At 41.8% G+C, this 21,252-nt stretch overlaps 2 protein-coding genes across 2 annotated transcripts; one reads left to right on the top strand and one right to left on the bottom strand.

Annotated features, from left to right (window-relative positions):
- Positions 1-1,989: 1,989 nt before the first annotated feature.
- Positions 1,990-11,784, bottom strand: dmgdh (dimethylglycine dehydrogenase). The gene is made up of 16 exons (XM_079552052.1): positions 11,626-11,784; positions 11,264-11,432; positions 10,539-10,637; positions 10,297-10,461; positions 9,732-9,936; positions 8,354-8,602; positions 8,074-8,272; positions 7,836-8,005; positions 6,130-6,283; positions 5,466-5,631; positions 4,916-5,046; positions 4,088-4,305; positions 3,858-4,015; positions 3,701-3,760; positions 3,460-3,594; positions 1,990-2,517 (listed from the first exon to the last, which is right to left on the bottom strand). The coding sequence occupies exons 1-16, from the start codon at positions 11,745-11,747 to the stop codon at positions 2,293-2,295; spliced, it is 2,625 nt and encodes an 874-aa protein (XP_079408178.1). The 5' UTR covers positions 11,748-11,784; the 3' UTR covers positions 1,990-2,292.
- Positions 11,785-18,142: 6,358 nt separating this feature from the next.
- Positions 18,143-20,482, top strand: LOC306960048 (betaine--homocysteine S-methyltransferase 1-like). The gene is made up of 8 exons (XM_079552315.1): positions 18,143-18,230; positions 18,376-18,508; positions 18,585-18,697; positions 18,845-19,036; positions 19,112-19,259; positions 19,563-19,745; positions 19,813-20,041; positions 20,115-20,482. The coding sequence occupies exons 1-8, from the start codon at positions 18,210-18,212 to the stop codon at positions 20,287-20,289; spliced, it is 1,194 nt and encodes a 397-aa protein (XP_079408441.1). The 5' UTR covers positions 18,143-18,209; the 3' UTR covers positions 20,290-20,482.
- The last annotated feature ends 770 nt before the right edge of the window (positions 20,483-21,252 follow it).

Genomic DNA, 21,252 nt, shown 5'->3' with positions numbered 1-21,252 from the left:
CTATAGGGACAGCATTCTGTAGCGTGTATAGCAGCAGTCTAAAATCCATAACCATTCAACTAAAGTACAAGTGCAAACTAAAGAGCCCCCTCCTGCAAACTTCCGCAAATGAGAGTTGAAAACGACTCACCTCGACTAAGCAACCAATCAGCTCCCTGCACTGGTAAGATCACGTGACTTAAATAAGGAAGCCTTCATGCACTTATGTTATGCCAAACATAGATATAAAGGCCTTTATATGATATTGAGTATAGTCAAAAAGCAGTTTTGTTTATACCTAAAACATTTTAAAGATATCTTAAATAAAGTTGAGTTTTAGATATATCTAATTAGAATTATGTCTAGTAAAAATGAGGTTGTAGATATCTCAAACTAGAGTTATTACTAGTTGTAATTCAGTTACGACTAGTAATAACTGAATTACGACTAGTGAAAATGACATCACGGATATCCATAATGACGTCACCCATAGAAATTAATGAGAAATAGGATGTCATTTACACTAGTAGAAATGATGACATCCAAAATTATATTGAGTATAGTGGAACTATTATTGCAGATATCTGTAATTATAGTCTTTACTAGTGAAAACTGAATTGGATATATCTGCATTACATATCCAGAATTTTGATTAAATGTTAAAAGGGCCTGCCATGGTACCACTCATTCATCTTAATATGAGGAGACATGTTTCAAACGTAATTATCTGCGTTAATGTGCCTCTTCTTCATGCTCCCTAACAGGATCTAGTGTTTTCTGCTGGGAACACATAGACTATATCCAATGACATCTGTTGCAGCGATAGTACCACTAAGAAGTAAGGTTAATCCATGGAAATATGTGTCAGATTCAGATTTTTTCCCCCCAGTGTACTCTGTCTGCATTCATGTAGCCTACAATTATTTATATATATTTTTAAAAACATTATTTGTATTCATATTTTCAAACCCTAAACTGTATAAAAGTGAAAGGCTGTTGGATTGAAGCGTCCCCGGGAGGAAGTGTGGTCAAAGCAGGATATAAAGCAATATTATTTATGCAAATGTCCCTCACATGAAATGGGAAGGAATTTGACATCTGAAAAGTCACAAATTGTGATCACTCTCAGTCTCAGCAGCCCTGATGAGCTTCGTCAGTGTTGACCATAGACCGACTTCGCTTTTTTCAGGCTCACTGCTGTAATGCTGTTTCACCACCAGATGGCGCCAATACAATGTAGTCCACAGTGTGACACAAGTGAATCATCTGCTCATCACTAATATACAGATGCTTCAATTGGTAAGCCTATTGAAATGATTAGTTAATGACGTCACTTTAAACTAGGGCTGTGTAATATTTTTAATTCTTATCACGATTACTCACTCTTGTGAAATTCGATTAATTGCGAATAATATTTCTCTACTATATAAATTTGAAATAAATGTCCAATATAAAGCATTTGATTATTGATTATTATCGCACATTTCATTTACCAAATATTCAGTTTCATAATTATGGGAAAAGCCCAACAGTTACCAGGATCTCTTCTGCCCAAGGCTTGATAAGTCACATTTTAGATAAATTGTCTTTGGTGCTTAACAAGTCTCACAGAATCTGCAAACTTTTAGGTTCATAAAGTAGAGTATATGGGCAAAACTTAAATATATATATTTTAAATAGCATAATTACCAGCCTTTTTGATTCATGAGTAGCTCTGTCGCTTTTGTTTCATAAAAGTACCTCATCCTGTGCAAAGATCGGAGACTCATGGTTTACAATATGTAGTTAATACAAGTGCTTTGTCTTTCAGGTCATGTGTGGCTCAGATACAGAAGGGCGTTTAGTCAAAACATATGATGCGATTAATCACGATTCATTTTGACAGCCCACATTTTTTGAGTCTTTGAAACAGTCATGAAGTCCCCCGACCCCATCCCAGATTTTAAAAAATGAATAAAATACAATGTCAAAGACGGAGGGAAAAAAAACATTACAATGTCCTTTTATCATCATGTATCAATTATTAACAATATCAATTAATAAAATAGATTCATATAAAATATGTGTGTATTGTACAATAATGCTACTGCTGGTTTAATTCTGTTATTTGCCACTTTAGGTCCTTATCAAAATCAACAAAGCAGAGTATAGCACATAAACAGACAAAATGTAAACTCTTTGTGGAATCAACACCATAAAACAGTTTTGTTTGGTGAAGAATCATCGCTAATAAAACATTACTTTCTTTTTAAGACGTTTCCTTCAAAATATGGACCTCTGTTCAATCTACTACAACAATCTATGTAATTAACTCTAAACAGCTGGTTTTGCTTTGCTCTTGGCCTTTTTCTGCAGCCTGGTCCGTGTGGGCTCAGTCAGGACCAGTGGTTCCTGAATGACCATGGCGGGATATTTTCTACCCAGTAGCTCAACCTCCACCTTTTGGCCCACACTTGTCAGGTCTATGGGCAGATAGGCAAAAGCCAGGCTCTGTTGGGAGCTGTAGCTGTAGGCTCCAGAAGTTGTATTGCCAACGACCTAAAGAGACGCATAATAATAATCCATTATCAACATTTCATAAATATCATTAAAGGTATGGGCCACCGTTTTTAAATAGAGATATGTTCTTACCTAAGCTTAGATGAGGTTCAGTAATATTACTAGGCCTTGCAATATAGTTCCCGCTTAGAAAATCGCCATGTTTAATTTTGTGTGACTATGGATCGTGTAAAGGCTCATGTGACCAATATTTAAAGGGGGGTATTATGCAAAATCGACTTTTTCAAGCTTTACATCATGTTATTATGTCATTCCCTCATTAAAAACATGCCTGAAGTGTTGCCTTGGCACATTCACGTATTTTTGAGTAATCTGTAAAGACTCTGATGGCGGCCATTTTAGGGATAAGTTTGCCTGAGTCCTCCTAGGAACGCCCCCACCTCCTGGAGACGCCTCCGAGCTTTCGTCACCAGCCGAGTAACCAACCACTGCTCCTCAGCAGAACCCCCTCCCCACTGATGCCACAAGACAGTGTGTGGAGGGGGCGTGTCGGAAAGGGTCAGAGGTTCTTAAAGAGACAGAGGCCTATTTCAAGACATTCACTGCAGCCATTTTGAGAGAGCAATTTTATACAAGGCAGTTATTCTAATTTACTGCATTTACAGACCAACAGAAGGTTTCGTCATCATTGTAGTGTGCTATAGACTGGTTCTATGTGATTGAAAAAAGCATAATACCCCCTCTTTAAATAGGAACGTGGAAGAGCTTGGTAGCTTCTAACTTCACCTCTGTTTGGAGCCATAGATGAGAAGAGCTAACGGCGTCTGTGCTGTTTACGTGACTGAGGACACGCATAAAGACCAGCTACATATCAACTCGTCCAAGCTAAGGTAAGAACATATGTCAGTATTTGAAAAGATGGCCTATTATTTTAATGGTTAATAATCATATACATCTTCATCTTCATTCAGTGATGCCTACCTTGTCATTGAGCCAAATGGTCTCATTCCCCTCAGGGTCAATGTCATCTGTGTCAACACTGATGTACGACAGCTTTCTCTTCAGACCTTTCGCTTTTATTTCCTGAAGAGCAGCCTTGCCGATGAAGTCAGCAGGCTGAAACAGTTTATTGCAGCTTAGTTATTTGCTCACAATTATACTAAATAGCCTCCTTAAAAGCAAGACCATATTAATATAACACATTGTTTTATCTCTACTGTACCTTGTTTAGTTTGATGAAATATTCCAGTCCAGCCTCCAGAGGGTTGGTGTCACAATTCATCTGTAAAGAACTAAATGCTAAAATGTTCTAGTCCACAGCCTAGTTACGATAAGGTGAAGCTGGTTAATCCCTCAAAGCAACATTAATTGTGAGTTACCTCAGCGCCCCAGCCCCTGAAGCCCTTTTCCAGTCTCAGGGAATTCATAGCATATGTGCCAAAATTGTCAATGCCATGAGCTTTTCCGGCTTCCATAATGCCCCGGTACACTGTTGCCATGTTCTTTTGGTCAACATAAATCTCCCAGCCTAGTTCACCTGAAATATGCAAACATGTGATACAAAGAACTGCTTCATTTAATTCAATGTGTTAGTGCTTTGAATAATTACCTGAGTAGGAAATCCTAATAGCCTGAACAGAAACACCCGCGAGTTCGATTGTCTTGCATTGGAGAAACTTGTAACCAGTGTCACTCATGTCCTCGTTGGTGAGCTTTTGGAGAACTGCACGCGAATTGGGTCCCGCGACACCAAGGACCCCTAGATCGTTTGTTATATTTGTGATCTCAACATCATATCCGCCCTCTGAAGCCTCTGTTTCTATCCACCTGGAGAAAAAAAAAAAAAAAAATGCAGTAGATTTTCATCATCTCTACCCTATGAGCCTGATTTACAAACCAGCGACTAAACTGCAAGCTCTTAAAGGTAGTAGTTAAATCAGGTGCAACACTATGAAATGACATGTACTACTTTATCATTAAACGGTTTATATTATTAGTGGCTCAAATCTGATACAAGAGTTTGCCCTGTGACCTTTATCAGATAAAAATGTAGCTGCTCCTGATTTTTGCACCACTTTAGCATGAACTATCTATTTTGCACATGTGCAAATGCTGAGTAAATAAGGCCCTCAGTCACAAACGCCACGTTGCATGACCTCAATGAACTCTGCAATTTGTTTGCCTGCCACGAGAGAGCGCTTGTAGCCTGAAATTCAAATGGACCAGCTGTATAGTTGAGCAATGTGGTGAAGAGTTGGTCACTGAGGGAATAGATAGGAATGTCAAAGTATTGCTTTGCAACTGGAGAGGCGCTGAGGCAACAACTGAGAGCAGTCATTTTCTTCTTATTCTTGCAGGCACACAAAGCATGATGGTAACTGAATGTATTTTAGAGCGTACATGTACTTGTACATGTGCAACCCCTGAATGGTTTTACCTGAGGTCATGCAGCTCTGACCCGGAGCCTGTGATCAGCATAAACTCTCCTGGTGAGGGCTGGGTGATGGTGACCTCTGCAAAGACTCTCCCAGAGGGCGTCAGCATGTGGCTGATATTAGTTTGACCAACCTAGGAACACAAAAGAAAAATGAATGAGGGAGAGGCAAATCAAGCCAAGCTCTTGATCAGTGATTTTCAACTATGTGAAGAAGCTGGAGTCTGAGTCATTAAATCATATTTAAATCAAGTACCACCTCATAAAATATATGACCTTCCAAATACCAACAGGTCTGTGTAAGAGAACAATTTTTGATACATTTCACTAAATTATATCTACACCAGGTGTAAACAATATGCAAAGCAGAAAAACAGCTAACTTAACTCCATTACAAAGCATACATGAAATTACATCTGATTAAAACAAAAAAATGAAATGACATGGGCCACAGTTGGAGAAGCACTGCTCTAGAATACAGTAGAAATGTATGAACAAAGAAGAGTGTATTTGTGCGGAAGCATAGCATGAGCTCAGTCATTAAAAGCTCTACCTTGGGCATAGTGTTGGCAAAAAGACGGTCCAAGAGCTTGTGGGAGTCCTTTCCTTTCACTCTAAATTTCCCGAACGGTGTGAGGTCAATTACTCCCACTCTCTCCATCACCAACTTACACTCTCTTCCAACTGGTCCAAACCAGTTTGTGCGTCGGAAACTGGGCCTAAACACAGAATCATAAATGTAATACACGGTGGACTCTTTGCGACTTTGACTATTGCTAAGTTGGGACATACGGACAAATTAAACTGTGACGACAAAATAGTACAACGAGTGAAGAACATTATGTGCATGAGCTCTCAAGAAAACACGCCTTCCCTCCTCTCACTTTCCATCCTGCTCGCTCAGCTCTATGTGAATGGTTTACGAAGTCTCTGTGCATGTTTATGTGGTCCACATTAAAAACCAATGAACATATACTGTATCCCAACATAGCCTGTATACAGTATCTTATGTATAGTATGTGATATTTCAGGTATAAGATAATCTCCATAGGAAATGAATAGGATGTGATTTACTGGCGCTCACAACTTTAGGATATGGGCAGTAGTGTTCTCACATTGTGCAATGAGCTAATTCAGGAGTTAAGCATTTAAAAATAAACACAGCCATAAATACACAGTAATAACTATTACATCTTCTTTGCCATCACGGGTCTTACTTATATCCAGTGTCATCTCCGGATTTGTAAAACCAGTGAGGTTGTTCCCATCCAGCATGAAAGCCCATGGAGCATTTGCCTTTTAGCAGATCGTAAACACCGCTTGTCCGCTCCGTTGGTCTGCCTTCAAATCGCTCCTCCTTTGGGTAGCCCACTACAAACATGACAGTGATGATGACAAACTTACTCCCACTTAAGCAAAATACAATTCTGATTGAAAGTTTAAGAGCAGTTCAAAAATGGCAAATATTCACATTTTGCAGGGTTGGATCTTATCACGGTTCCAAGGAGAACTTCAATATGCAACAAGGTCTTGGTTTTATAACGCTGTTCTGGAAAGGCCAATCAGATACAGCATGGCTCGGTTTGGCCCTCTTACTGTCCTGTGTAAAAGCAAAATTGAGAAATTGGTCCGAAATGCCATGAAGATTAATGGCAGGAAAGAGTATCCTTCTTTACAAACACTCTTTGAATCCTCGGCCATGGTACAGGCAAAAAACATTCTCAAAGAACCTTCTCAGGTGCTCTTTAATGAATATGAGCTTCTACCATCGGGGAAATGATGTTGGGCTAAAAGAGCCACGAGAAGCAACCGATAAAACAGTCTTTTATTCCTGTGGGGGTTGCTCTTCGCAGATAGCACTTTGTGTTCGAGTCTTTTAGGTTTTCTTATTGCCTTGATGAAACTCTGGGCAACATTGTGGCCTGAATGTGTAACACATTCTGTTGTAGTGTGATTGTTTTGGCACAGCCATAACATTCCACATTCCACTGTTGAAATGATGCTGAATGAGCAGACTGTGGTTATTTTTGTATTGTTAATGCCCTAATGTCATATATTGTTATTGTATGAACCACAGCATGGCAAGTCCAAGACAACTTTTCCTATTGGACAATAAAGTTTATCCTGATCCTAAGAAAAATGTTGCATAAAATGTCTTGAGTAAAGCTTAAAAATTAAACTGAAATAATCCGTTTTGCATCTCCGGATTAAGAACATTTTAAAAAGAAAAAATCTGTACAATAATGTGGATTCTGTGTCATTTTTTGTCAGGTATTCACACTGTCATAACGTCCTGATGGCAAAGGCTAAAAAACGTTCTTGTTTTGAACGTGGTCGAGTTGTTGAGCTGCATAAACACAGCCTTTCACAGGGTTCCTGAACTCTCAGGGTTATGGAACAAAAAAGTGGAAGACCCAAACAAAATTCACCACGATTGGATCTAAATCCAATGACAGCAGTTTCAGATGCCCTTCGTGAGGTCATCTTCACCACCTGGAGAACTGTTGCTACTCATCTCCTGAAAACGCTGGCATCAAGCATGTCACAACACCCATTGTTTGAAGTGATGAACAGTAACTGTCATCATTACGGAGTTCGTTGTTTGGACTTTTGTTTTGAGGGAATTTCGTTTCGTGCGTTTGTTTTTTTTCTTCTTTCTTTAGGTGTGGTGGTCCTCAACGTTTGATCAGCAGAATAACAGAAATTAAATGTTGTTCTAAATTAGTTTTGTCTCACTCACATTTCTTCTTGTTGCATATTGAAGTTCTACCTGGAAACTTGATAAGATCCAACCCGGCAAAATGTGATTTTTTGCCATCTTTCAACTAGTTCTGATTGGGACTGTATTAGGCCTAAACTTTCAAACCCATAAAAAGTGTTTTAAAAATGTAACCCTTGTGAAAACCTCAGATTTCTTACTTACCCACGTTGTTAAAGCCATACGATTCTCGAGCTTTGGCGCACATGAATGGTATGTCCGCCCATTTGCCATAGCGATTTGGGTCACACTCAATTAAATCATAGGGAGGTTCTCCGTTCCTGATCCAGTCACTCAGGAATTTCCCGATACCACCTGCATGAATGACTCCATACCTGAATGAAGACGATCACAAGTAAGGTACTCAAAAACTATCTTTTAACTTCTATCTCTACAAATGTACCCGAATCCAATAGCAGTCCAGTAGTTAGGAACTCCTTGGTGTGGCCCGACCATAGGTAGCAGGTCAGGAGTATATGTAATTGGTCCAGAAACAATGTTGATAATATCAGCCGTCTTCAGCACAGGGACCATCTCCATAGCCATTTCAACATGCTCCATTATACGGTCAAGATCTGACTCAAACAGTTCTTTACCAAAGCCTACATATCAAAAAGACGGGAGAAACGTTACAGTTGGTACAAAAAGACGGTTTAAACTTAAATGATGTTTTAAAAACTAACCTGGAGGTACCCCTTCTCTCACCCAGGAGTCCTGCAGCACCATTTTCTCCATCTTCTCATATGGACCAAATAGAAGGCCATCTCTTTCCTGGCGCAAGTAGTAGGAGGCCTCCAAGTCTCGGATCACCGCCAACTCCTTCTTCAGAGCCTTCACCTCGGGCACTGTTGCAGTTACTACGTACTGATGATGTACCGGGATGGTAGGATGATCAAAGCCAATCATCTGACCCAGCTCCCTGGCCCAAAAGCCTAGCAAAACATGCACTTGATTAATCACCTTCATTTAACAAGTGACAAAGACGCATATGTAGCCGCTGCTGCCCTGCGGCTGACTGACAGAACCGTGGTTAACCTTTGGATCTGAGGACGAACGCTTAAAGAAATAAACTTCATCAGGAAAAAAACGAGAAAAAAAATATTCTGTGTGAGTTTGATCCTGTGAAGGGCCAGGGGAGGCACTAAACAAACAACATTAGATAAGAGCCCAGTCAGTTCAGGCCAGAGCTGGAGTAAACGGGGCCTGAACACAGGGTACTTTCACTTGGGGGTTGGGGTGGGTTCTGAAATAGGCCAAATATTTTTTTATTTTATTTTAATAGAACACAATAGCATACAACACTATTTGTGTAACTTAAACTGTTGCATTTGATAAACAGCCCAGTGTGGGACAAATTGCCGACAAATCTGTTTTATAAAACCAAATGCCTCTTAGACGAATGGGCCATATCACAGAGTTTTGATGCAGACTTTTGCAGGACTGGTAACAAACTGGGGGCTTAAATCCTGGTCAGAGTACAAACCAATGGACAGCCATTCTATATCCAGATTTATGAAACTCGTAACAGCAAAAAACTGGGGGGAAATGTGTTAGGAGGTGTGCTGAACCGCTGCACTGAGATTGGATGAGATCTAAACTGCTGGCTTGTTGGGATTGGCTGTTGGACACAGAGAGGGCAAAAGACCAACATATCTGGTTTCATCTGGAGTTACTCAAACACAAGTTTAAAAATATGCAGCTAAAATCAAGATGAACACATCTACAGAACAACAAATCGTCTCTTGTTTATGGAAAGTGTTTTGAAACTTTCTCTTCGACAATTCCAGCTGCTTGCTGAACAGAGGGCAATGTAATAAACAGGAAAACAGCTGAACTGGAATAGTTTGAGTCAAAACGTTAAACCAACGTCATTGGTCAGTTTAGATTGTGATGGTTTGATCAAAGGTCTTTTCTTGTGACTCTTTGGATAAGACCAAAGTTGCACATTTGCAATAAATGTGACAATTATCTTGTAATCAGAAGGCACTGAATACATCAATGGTAAAATCAATGTCAATCAATCAATGTTTAACTGTTGGGGAAAACATACATGTGCTTTACCTGATGCGTTAACAATACGGTTTGCGCGAATGGTCCCATGAGGAGTGTGAACATCCCATTTGCCATCAGGAGTAGACTTCAGCGCCGTCACCGGGGCCGGATTGTAAATCTGCGCACCGTACATACGAGCACCAGCTGCTAGAGCCATGGTGAGGGAGTATGGGTCTATGTGGCCGTCACCCGGGGTGTATAGACCTGCCAACACCTAAGTAAGAACAACAGTCAGAACCACCAATGGGACTTGCATCCTCTACAGCAGTGGTTCTTAACTAGTGGGTTGAGATCCGAACTTCAATAGAGGGTCCTCGGCTCCAAATACCTTGGTCAAAAAATCCTGCAGATAATTATTTTTGTAGTTTCTGATTAGACCAATGCTTGAAGCAGCAAAAATATTGTAATTTTACCTATGCTTCAAAGTGATAAACTGCAAAAGAGTTAAGTTTATTAAGTGTAAATAAATATGATTAGGTTTGCGGCTTGACATGAGAGGTTGAAGATGGATTCTGAACCTACACTAGTTTAGTACCACTGCTCTACTGTAATGATGCCACGGCCATCGTCAGACCTTGTCCATGTTCAGGAGTGGAAACAGCTCATGCACTTTCTCTGGTCCAATGAAGTACTGTTCTGTGACATGCCAGTGCGTCCGTGTCATCTGATACTTCATCTCATCGACACGTGCAGCGGTGGCAGCTATACGGACACTGCCTGGGTTGTGAAAACCTACTGCCTGAAAAAATAAAAAACATGTTCAAAATATAGTCTTGATATCTGTAAAGAAAGAAGCTACAATGTGGAAAACAGCACCTGTCCAGTCTCAGCCTCCAACAACTCGTACAGTTTAATGCTGTCATAGTGGACTTTCTTGAGGTTGATACCTGGGTGATAGTACGTGGTCAAACCGGCCTGCAAGTCAACACAGAAGCAGACAGATGTTTGAAAAACCTCACTCCGTGCTTCACTTGTCTTAAAATGTCGTTCAAAGAGGTGTAAAGTGATCCTGAGATACTGATATCTCGAACATGCACTAAGTATATTTATAGCACTGAGGAGCAGTTCATGGAAGTAAGAAGAAGTTATCCATTAAGTGGGTCAAGTCCTCAGATGCCTTATAACATATACAGTGTAGCCTATTGTAAACATATGAATGTGTCATTGATCATCTTTATCCAAACAGACCTATGAAATGAGTGATCACAGAATTAGAAACTATGGGGGTCATTGGACAAGACAGGCGTTGAATAGCGAAAGCAACCCGGAAAATAGAATGTCGCTCTTTGTAGACACGTTAAACCAAATTTACCGTTTGAAATGATTCGTATTACAATACTAGAGCCTCAAATCTGATAAATGAGAGAATGCTGCCGATCCACTTTTGCATGTGCTACTTGTTTTGCACATGGGCAAATGTATCACATTTAATGGGGTTTGTGTGCATGTTAGGCTTTGTTCTTATCAGAGAATATAGAATACATTTAGGGTTTAAAAACTAAAATGCTGTTGTCCGCTGTGTGTGGTTGTGAATGACATACAGCATGCCAGGTAGATCCCGCAGTCAGCTCAGTTTTCTCCAGCAGCACCACATCCTTCATGCCACTTTTGGCCAAGTGATAGGCAAGGCTGACCCCCACGCAGCCCCCGCCGATGACCACAGTGTCTGCCGTGTCTTTCCATCGCTTACCCAAAATTGAAGATGTGTCACTAGAAAAGATAGAGACACTTATTTGATTAAAACAGACAGTTTCACAGCCCACGTGACACACTTATTTTCAACAATAAATAAATAGACTAAATACAGAGGCTACGTAAACAAATACATAGATGAGACAAAACATGCACATTTGTAGAAAGTTGTGGCGCGTGCATTTCTATTTTAACTCAGGTTGTGTCTCACCTTTGCCCAGATTCACGTCTTGAAGTGCAGCTTATAGTCCGCAAAGAAGAGCGAGAAATCGCACTGCGCGCCGTCAAATCCCTCGGCAAACGACTTTTGAGTAAATGTAACAAGCGCGACATGACGAAGCTTAGAATGAAGAGCGCCCTATAAAAGTCAAAGCATTTCCCTGTAGTCTGCTTCAGTCATGCTGCGCTACTTGCTACAAAGCTGCCACTTGTACACAAGCGCATTGGCACGCCCACAAGAGGACACAAGTCAGTTTGAGCTGGACTAAACCTAGTCCGACTCAACCCGCTGCCCCTATGTGGGTCACAAGTGGAGACCGGGGCTGGTTGTCGCACTTTCCCCCCCACGTCTCATCAACAGAATGTGGCATGAGGAGGAACTGCAGGTTATTGGTAGAGCTGTTGTCAGCAACGACAGGCCTGGGACAGTGCACAAAGCAGACACAGGTTTGTTTTACCTTAAGTAGGGGCAGAGACAGGACTTTTAACTAGGCTATAAAAATATAGTTTTATTTAACACATTTCTTTTTAAAGGTGCATTGTGCAACTTTTTATGTGGAAAAACAAGTTGATATTTGACACTCCAGGATCGATTGTTTGGAAGGTGACAGACCCTCTCACCACAAAACCTACAAAACAATTGATCCTGGAGCGTCCGAGAGATCAGTCAATCAATCAATCAATCAAACTTTATTTATAAAGCGCTTTTCATATTGAAAGGTATCACACAGTGCTTTACAGATTACAATATTTAAAATAATACGCCTGGGACAACCTCCCATATATATATTTTATATATTAGGATTAAATGAATAGACTAGTCAGTTAAAAGCTAAGCTAAAAAGGTGGGTCTTGAGCTGTTCTTAAAAACATGAACGTTCTCTGCAGCCCTGAACTCCTCCTCAGGTCGTTCCAGAGGCGAGGGCCGTAACATTGGAAAGACGCCTCACCATGAGTCTTTTTGTTGACTTTAGGAATAGGAGACCCCTGCCGGACGAGCGAAGGGGCCGTGACGCTTCGTAAGGTAAAAGCAGTTCTGAAAGACAAATGGTCATGTTCGAAGCAGCCAGAGGGAGAAACAATTATTTACAAATCCTGAATTATAAATAGATTTCTACTAAATATAGACACAGAAACATGGAGAAGAGCAAAGTGATTCAACAGTCCAAAAATACTAAAAAACGGACAATGCTAGCTAGGAAGCAACGCTAGCTTCATACTACATGGTAATGTTAGCAACGAGTTTGTTTTTGCTGTATTTGCTGTGAAAAAAACATCTGTGTGGACCCAATTTTGGCTTGACTTTATTGGTGTGTGATAAATATGTTTGTATTCTGCCAGAAAATGGTGAAAAAGTGGGAAAAGTTGTGATTCCATGAGAGGTTTTCTTGCCCCTAGGCTAAGCCACGCCCCCTTGTTTGACATGTTGGCTCTGCATTGAATGCTTTTGGCTTTCTCAGTCTTCTCTGATCCTCTGAAATGGTGCACCACCTCCTGGGTTTGTCCCTGTTGATGAGCGTGGTGTCCTGCACTGGTCAGCTTCCCCACCTTCTCCTTCATCTTTCTCCTGCAGCTCCGTCCGCTCCATAACTGTCTTTCACCATCTCCTCGTTTGCCCCTTTTTTGTTTCCTGTGGCTCCTCTTGTGACGCCTCCACGGTGCTGCAGGTGTGGGGGCTCTCAAAATAAACAAATCCACCAAACCTCCACATATTTTTTTTATTTAGTAGTAATACTAGTAATACTGTAGACAGATACACATACAGATAAAAGATTAAAGATACAAGATACAAGAAAAGAAGAGAAAAGAAAAGAAGAGAAGAGAAGAGAAGAGAAGAGAAGAGAAGAGAAGAGAAGAGAAGAGAAGAGAAGAGAAGAGAAGAGAAGAGAAGAGAAGAGAAGAAAGACAATAAATGCCATCAAACTGGCTAATATTTGTTGAAATGGGGGCTTAACGGAAACAGAAAGCCTTCCCCAGTCTCGTGAAGAAGCGAGATGACATGGATTTTCGCCGGTTCTGGAAGGCTCCCAGTTCAATCTTCAGATGTTTGACCACATCTTCTTCGAAAGCCTTGGTATCTTCAGCTGCAGCCTTCAGGAGTGCGGTGCCAGAGCCGTGCTCTTGCACCAGTTGTTTAGCTGCTTTTTTCCCAATTTTTTGCAGGTCTTCTAAGCTGATGTCGCATTCTTGACCAATCAGCAGTTCCTTCACCATCTCATTTAGGTTCATCGTCATATGTACACTGTCTTGTCTGTTCTGGGATCTGGCCAGTTCAAACACTTTCTCCACCAGCGCGTGACAGAGAATATAGGACACTGGACGTCCACTGGAAGAGGTAGGCGTATCACTCTCTCCAGGAACGTCCTCTCCAACATGTTCAGGTTGGTCAGCTTTAGTGAGGACGTAACACTCTGGACGTTCACTGGAAGAAGTTAATAAATCACTCCTCCCAGGAACGGGCACGCTGTCCTCTTCATCCCTTCCTTCTGGATCAACACCAGCCATGCTGATCACGACAGTGAATCTAGTTCTCTTCACAACTGATTGCTTTCCCTCATTATTGTTGTTCGGTACAATGTTCACATCAGTTGTGTCTGGTAGACTGGCCTCTCTTTTTTCTATCTTGAGTGCAGACTCTGTACTGCAGACATCCAACTCTTTATTAATGAGGTTTGTTTCCACCCCCATGAAATCCAGCAAGGGGTGGACTTCTGCTAACAGCTCCTGCAGTTCACGTGTGAGCTGTGCATTCAGGTCATCTTCTGAAGGCCAGTCATAAGCCTCAGGTGACTGTTGCTCTTCAACAGTTTCCGTCTCTTTCTGTGGCACCGCACTAACTAATTGTGAATAGTCCATCTGAACCTCCAGCTGAGTGTCATCCAGGGAAACGTCTGGTTCATTTTCAGCTGTAACACAGACAGGTTCCACAGTCTCCTCTTGGATCAGATTCACTGTTTTTTCCTGAGGTGGTGCTGGTTCGTCTTCAATGGCAGCTGTTCTGGTGCTTTCACTGACTTCAGATGCTTCTTCTGGGACAATATCACTATCTGAATCCAGTGATAACAAAGGTCCTTCCAGTTTCGCTGCTGCTTCAGACTCAAGCAACATCCCTCCAGCTAAGTCGTGTAGGACATGCTCTGGCATGTTCTTGGCATCTTGGCGAGCTGTGGATGTGTCGTCCTGAGCTGTCATCAGAGGTTGGGAATCCTCTGACTGAGAAATGCTATCATCTGGACATGCATCTTTATGTGTGACCTCCAAGCAGCCCTCTTGAGGAATAGGAGCCGAGTTTTCTTGGGTTATAAGTAGAAGCTTTTCATTTGTGTTTTGGGGTTCAAAACACAGAAAGCCGTAGCCATATTTGTTAAGCACTTTAGATGCAGCGTTTCTTTGGGCTTCTTTCTTGGAGAGCCCAGCCCCTATCACAGTTTCTCCTGCAACTGTTAGGCGAACGTACAAGACCCATGGGTAAAATGTTTTGTCCACATGGTCTACAGTGTATTCTGCGGGCTTTCCTTTCCATTTCGTGACGAGTTCATGTAGACACGTTATGGGGTTGTCAGACGGCTTAAAAGTAGGTAGCTCTTTCCACAGCTTGCTCTTCTTCGATGAGTTTCTGCCCAGCATTTTCTCTGGGAGAGGAATACTGCGAAGATCTGGCAATATCTGCTGTGCAGCGTGCGTTTTGGCAATACCTTTGGTCGGCCCTTGTGCCTCTGCAATGAATCTTCCAACCGTTAAACGGAAGTTGAAGATTGCCTCATGGATTGGCCCGTCTCTTTTGAGCTCCAGAAAACGAGGGTTCAAGCCATGTTGGGCTGCTAACTCAAAGACCTCACAGATCTCATGCTTGTAATTAACGTCAAGCTTGGTCTGTAGGGCCATTGTAAATCCTTGTGAATTCTCCATTTTTTGTAAAGTCTTGTGTTCGCGTTTCTGTCGTGAGAAATTCGTCTGTTCTCGGCAAAGGCTTTGCACTGAATGAGCTCGCAATGAGAAGCTGTTCACAATCTGCTAGTTTGGTGAGAATTCTCGGTGTTGCTATGACATCATGCTGAGATGGAAGCATGTTTTGGAATGACATCATCAGAATTATGCAAATAGGCATCTTTGGAATGACATCATCACTGACATCATCTGGAGACAGGAAGTGATCAAGAGAAATACGATTAAACTAAAACTAGCTATTTTAAGTGTAAAACTACAACTAAAAAATGTAGTCTTGTTGTGGCTTAAGGTGCAAGACCAACAGGAATGACATTTGAGATTGAACAAATAAGCTTTATTTGATATTTCCAACAACAGTTAAACATTTGTTTATCGTTACCGCGGCAACAGCTCCAATGGAAATAGATAGGAATCTAACTTCCTGTCTCCAGCTAAGCCCGGAGTGTTTACAAACAATTAAAGGGTCTAAATCAGGGGTGTCAAACTCAAATACACAGTGGGCCAAAATGTAAAACTTGAACAAAGTCGCGGGCCACCATTGAACAAATGAACCTTTTAATATGGACCCAAACAAAATTTGCTTTAACATTGAATATGGAACAAGCAACACTTATTACTATACAATATATAACTTAATAGTCCAGATAAAGAAAAAGAGAGAATAAAACCGGCCCAAGGACAGACCCCTGTGAAACACCGCCAGAATCTAGACAAAAGGATTTGAAATCATCTAAATTTACTACCACGTACTGTTTCCTGTGGGACAGATCAGATCGAAACCACAAAAGTGCTTGATCAGAGATGTTAAAGTCAACCTGGATATCAAAATCTGATGGTTTACAGAGTTAAAGGCTTTCTTCAGGTCTAAGAAGACGGCCCCAACACCAGGACTCTTGTCAAGCAGACCTTTTATGTTTTCTGTTTACACACACAGGGCACTGTCGGTGGAGTGATGGGTCCGAAAACCGAAATGTTGAGGATGTAATGGACGTTTTCCAGATGGGCCGCCTACAGTCTGACTACCCACTTCTCCGCTATTTTTGATATAACGAGAAGTATGCTGATAGGCCTATAGTTGGACATGTCCGTTTCTACACCTGATTTGAATATCGGTGTCACTGATTGCCTTTGTCCAATGAGATGCGTTAACATCACCTCGAGCCTTCTTGGAGACCTTGGGGTCATGCTTCTGATTGGCTTGACGGTCCGTTTATGACTGACTTGGGATTAACGCTGGAGGGACCGTGTCTGTGAGCTGGCCTGGTGTCACCTTGTGATCCCCCCAAAAGAACTGGAGGAGGTGTGCATGGATAGGGAAGTCATCTCTGCTCAGACTGCTGCCTCTGTGACCCGGCCCAGGATAAAGCGGAAGAAAATGGATGGATTGATAATTTGAACTAGCAGTTAGATTTTTGAACTGTATGATGCAGCAATTCATGAAATGCCCCCCATAATACCCTCTCTTAAAACAAAATATATATATTTTATGTATTAACACTTGGATTCAAGGGGAATTAGTTGAAATAGCCTAATAATAAAACAAAAACAGTCTGCTATATAGACATGTTTTGTTGAGGCAATTTGTGCCTTGAAAAACAAAATCAAAATGAGTCTGATGAAGACTTCAAAAAGAGGCACCACCTCGTGACATCAGCAGGTGGGTGTTTGTGTGTGATGTGGTTGGGGGAGTAATTATTGGCCGTATTTGCTTGATTGTTCACTCATAAAAAGTGCAAGCCAATATTATTATAACATTATTTTATTTGTGTTAATTTGTTTGTGTTGTATGCATGCTGGTTGTCAGTCAACAAATAATATAACATCATATTGATTATAATAAATAAAAAGAATCCCCATAGCCATTCTGTTGCATATTCTGATACTGATTCTGAGTAACCCTTGTCCCCTGCCCTTTTTCTGAGCGGTCCAGGCCTGAAGGCGTAAAGGCAGCAGGTGTTTAGTCCAGGTGAGCAGTGGTTATTGGATTATTATTGGATTCAGCCCTCCATCTTAGAACCTCTGGCCCTCAAGATGACTTTGAGGAACATAATTGCACAAATCAGAGATCAAATGCCTGCAGAAGTACTCTAGAAATGTGAAGAATCAATTTCAATCCCTTTCAAATTTCTGAGCAAAACATCCAATTAGGCCAGATGTACAGCCCGGGCATTTGTAGAAAGTGATGCTTACTTCGGCCTACAATTGGAGGGTCCGGCCCTAGGTCTTATAACGATGAAGAAATCTGGCCCTCCACCAAGCAAACCGGGTCTGCAGCTTTCCCCTACTCAGCAAACTTGCCTACCCCGATGTAGGCTATGCTAAAAGGCTCTTAGGTGCACTGCACATCGGTCCCTGGACATTGTGCTATATTGGCACAAACTGAGGTAACATTTATCTTGACTAATCCTTCAAACAAAACTTAGACAAGAGTGGTTAAAAATGGGATGTGGATTATGTACATTGATTTAAATATAATTCAATGTTATGTAAGGAGGAGCGGGTGGAACCAAATCAAAGTGACATCATCAGAACCGCCTCATAGCTTATAAATAAAGCATGGATGCTTGCAGAGGTCCTTTCCAACTCACGAGCTCTGACTGAGTGAGAAGGCCAGTCTCTGCTCAAACAATGGCACCCACCGGGAAGAAAGTAAGTGCGCTTTCCCTCGTGCTTTGCGGTTTAGTTGCGGGTTAAACACGGAGTCTTGAAGCTGAGAGTTTATTATATTGAATGAGTGCTTCCCGTAATCTTGCAGTGCTCTCCGGTGATGCGTTTGTGCACGTGTACTTTTCAGGGTGTTCTGGAGCGCCTCGATGCTGGAGAGATAGTTATCGGAGACGGGGGTTTTGTCTTCGCGCTTGAGAAGCGGGGCTATGTGAAGGCCGGGCCTTGGACCCCTGAAGCGGCCGCGGAGAACCCCGAGGCTGGTGAGGACCGAGGCAGACGGTTTTTTCTTTAATAAAACACTGTAGGCCTATTTGGACAGCTCTGGTTTGATTCCAGTACGGCAGCTGCACCGGGAGTTCTTGAGGGCAGGCTCCAATGTCATGCAGACATTCACTTTCTACGCGAGCGATGATAAACTGGAGAACAGGGGCCACACTCAGCGCTTCACTGTGAGAAATTTACTAGAAGGCTGCCTGCAGCTGTTCACGCATGCCTTGAGTCACAAATACCGATGGCATCTTGGCAGCACTGTGCGCAACTACAGGGCACACATTTAAACCCTCCAAACATAATATCTTCCACGTGTGTACCTGCAGGGCCAGCAAATCAACGAGGCAGCCTGTGACCTGGCCCGGGAAGTGGCCAATGAGGGGGATGCTCTGGTGGCAGGAGGCGTGTCCCAGACCCCTGCTTATCTCAGCTGCAAGAGTGAGAAGGAAGTCAAGGCTGTCTTTCAGAAACAGCTGGATGTCTTTGTCAAGAAAGATGTGGACTTCTTGATTGCTGAGGTGAGTGGGGCGTGTTTTATGTTGTCAATCTGGGCTAATTCAGATAACTACAGTTTAATGTGTGCCTGTCTTTAGTACTTTGAACATGTGGAAGAAGCAGAGTGGGCAGTGCAGGTTTTGAAGGCCACAGGGAAGCCTGTCGCTGCTACGTTGTGCATTGGACCAGAGGGAGATTTGAACGGCGTTTGCCCAGGAGACTGCGCTGTCAAACTTGTCAAAGCTGGTATGGCTTGCTCTATAAAGCTATACCTCAACATCACTCTTGCTTGACACACACACGCCTTGTGTAAATGATTTAAGATAAGATCGCCTTTATTGATCTCACAATGGAGAAATTAACCTGTTACATTCAGCTCTCAAACCCTCAGGGTGTGCTAAGTAGACATTTAGTTTGTGGATCATCAGTTATTGACAGAAGGTGACTGGCACCATCTAGTGGCAGAATAAAAACTTACAGGCAATGTGTAGATGGAAACTGACAATACAATAGTTTGTCTTTTCTGACTATTTTTTTGTTTCTCTTTAGGAGCTGACATAGTTGGCATTAACTGCCATTTTGACCCTGAAACATGTGTAAAGACTGTGAAGCTGATGAAGGAGGGGGTAGAAAAAGCCGGGCTCAAAGCTCACTACATGACCCAGCCTCTGGCTTATCATACTCCTGACTGTAACAAACAAGGCTTCATTGATCTGCCGGAGTTCCCATTTGGTACCTATCTTTATTTCCTGAAAAGCCTCACATGTCACACTTTTAGACTAAAAATATCTGCTTTTAGCTCTGGAACCAAGAATCTTGACCCGATGGGACATGCAGAAATATGCCAGAGAAGCGTACAGTGCTGGTATTCGTTTCATTGGAGGCTGCTGTGGCTTCGAACCCTACCACATTCGTGCCTTGTGTGAAGAGCTGGCAACTGAAAGGGGTTTTCTTCCAGCTGGTTCAGAGAAACATGGCTCTTGGGGCAGTGGCCTGGAGATGCACACAAAGCCTTGGGTCAGAGCTAGGTAGGGGTTTTGAATGCCCTTATAACAAAATGACGATTAAAGAAAGTTATTTAACATTACCTTTATTTTACAGGGCTCGCCGTGACTACTGGGAACAGTTGCCTCCTGCATCAGGTCGCCCTTATTGCTCCGCTTTGTCTCGGCCTGATGGCTGGGGTATTACCAAGGGTCATTCTGATCTGATGCAACAAAAGGAAGCCACATCCCAGGATCAACTGAAGGCACTCTTTGACAAATCTAAGCACTAAACCGACGTACAGTGACTGCCCTAGTCATCATTCCCTGTGTTTACACGCAAAGGAGATGGAAGAGGAACTTGTCTTAAGAACCATTTAATTGAAATTTGAATCAGCTAGATTGTATTGCATTTAAGAATGCTATAACAAGACTTCTATCAGAAGATTCTTTACGCTTCAAGAGCCTGAAACAATAAAATGTGAATTAGATGTCTGTAATCTGTCTGGTTTGTGGATCTTGCTTTTACGCTCACTGTGGTTTAACCATAGACTTTAACACTGAAGTGTTTGTTTGTTTGTTTACTTTATTGTCCCCGTGGGGAATTTGTTTTTGGGAAACATTTCGGTCGGATTTACACTTAATCTGATTTTAATGCAGATTGTGGCACTATTATTGATAGAAATGTTTAGCTACAAGAGATTGGCGAGTTTGTGGATCAAATCTTAAACCAAAAAGCAATATTTCTTTCGAAACAGTGCGTCACACGTGTGCCCCTGCCATCCCTCTGAAATGATGACCTCAAACTCTCTAAAGTCCTCTGTGTGTGTGTTCTGTGTGTCTGTGTGTTCTCTGTGTGTGTGTGTGTGTGTGTGTGTTCTGTGTATACAAATGTAGTTTTCCAGCGCTCTGAAAAAGGTCAAGAGTAACCGACACTCAGGTGACACATTCTGAAGATGTTATGGGGCGAAGGAAAAAAGGAGTTCAGATAAGTTTTCTTGTTTGAATTCGTAATTTGTAACTTGAAATTATATGGATAATAACCCACTTTCTAGTTGTTATACCACAGGGCTCTATGGCTCTATAGATGCAAACGTCAAGTAATAAAACACTTTGCCCAGAAGATGCTGTTTGCTCAAAGCTGGAAAGCCGAGGATTCATTTCAAAGTGTGTTCAAAACAATTGCGTTGATTCTCTTCTGAAAATCTTCTGAAAGAAACACCTGATCTTGGTTAACCTGACCTTAGCCTAGATCC

The sequence above is a fragment of the Gobius niger genome (genome assembly GCF_951799975.1).
Source record: "Gobius niger genome assembly, chromosome: 2".
NCBI classification, from domain to species: Eukaryota; Metazoa; Chordata; class Actinopteri; order Gobiiformes; family Gobiidae; genus Gobius; species Gobius niger.
Note: the sequence above shows the minus strand (reverse complement) of the source record. Positions and strands in the feature narration are given on the sequence as shown.

What these genes read in the sequence shown, in the direction of transcription:
- dmgdh (XM_079552052.1), bottom strand. Translation starts at nt 11,747, where the DNA reads ATGTCGCGCTTGTTACATTTACTCAAAAGTCGTTTGCCGAGGGATTTG. An exon ending in GTATGGCTTTAACAACGTGG is followed by an intron (nt 6,284 to 7,835) that starts GTAAGTAAGAAA and finishes TCATGTTTGTAG; the next exon opens with TGGGCTACCCAAAGGAGGAG. An exon ending in ATTTCATCAAACTAAACAAG is followed by an intron (nt 3,595 to 3,700) that starts GTACAGTAGAGA and finishes AAACTGTTTCAG; the next exon opens with CCTGCTGACTTCATCGGCAA.
- LOC306960048 (XM_079552315.1), top strand. Translation starts at nt 18,210, where the DNA reads ATGGCACCCACCGGGAAGAAA. An exon ending in TGGCACCCACCGGGAAGAAA is followed by an intron (nt 18,231 to 18,375) that starts GTAAGTGCGCTT and finishes TGTACTTTTCAG; the next exon opens with GGTGTTCTGGAGCGCCTCGA. An exon ending in TGTCAAACTTGTCAAAGCTG is followed by an intron (nt 19,260 to 19,562) that starts GTATGGCTTGCT and finishes GTTTCTCTTTAG; the next exon opens with GAGCTGACATAGTTGGCATT.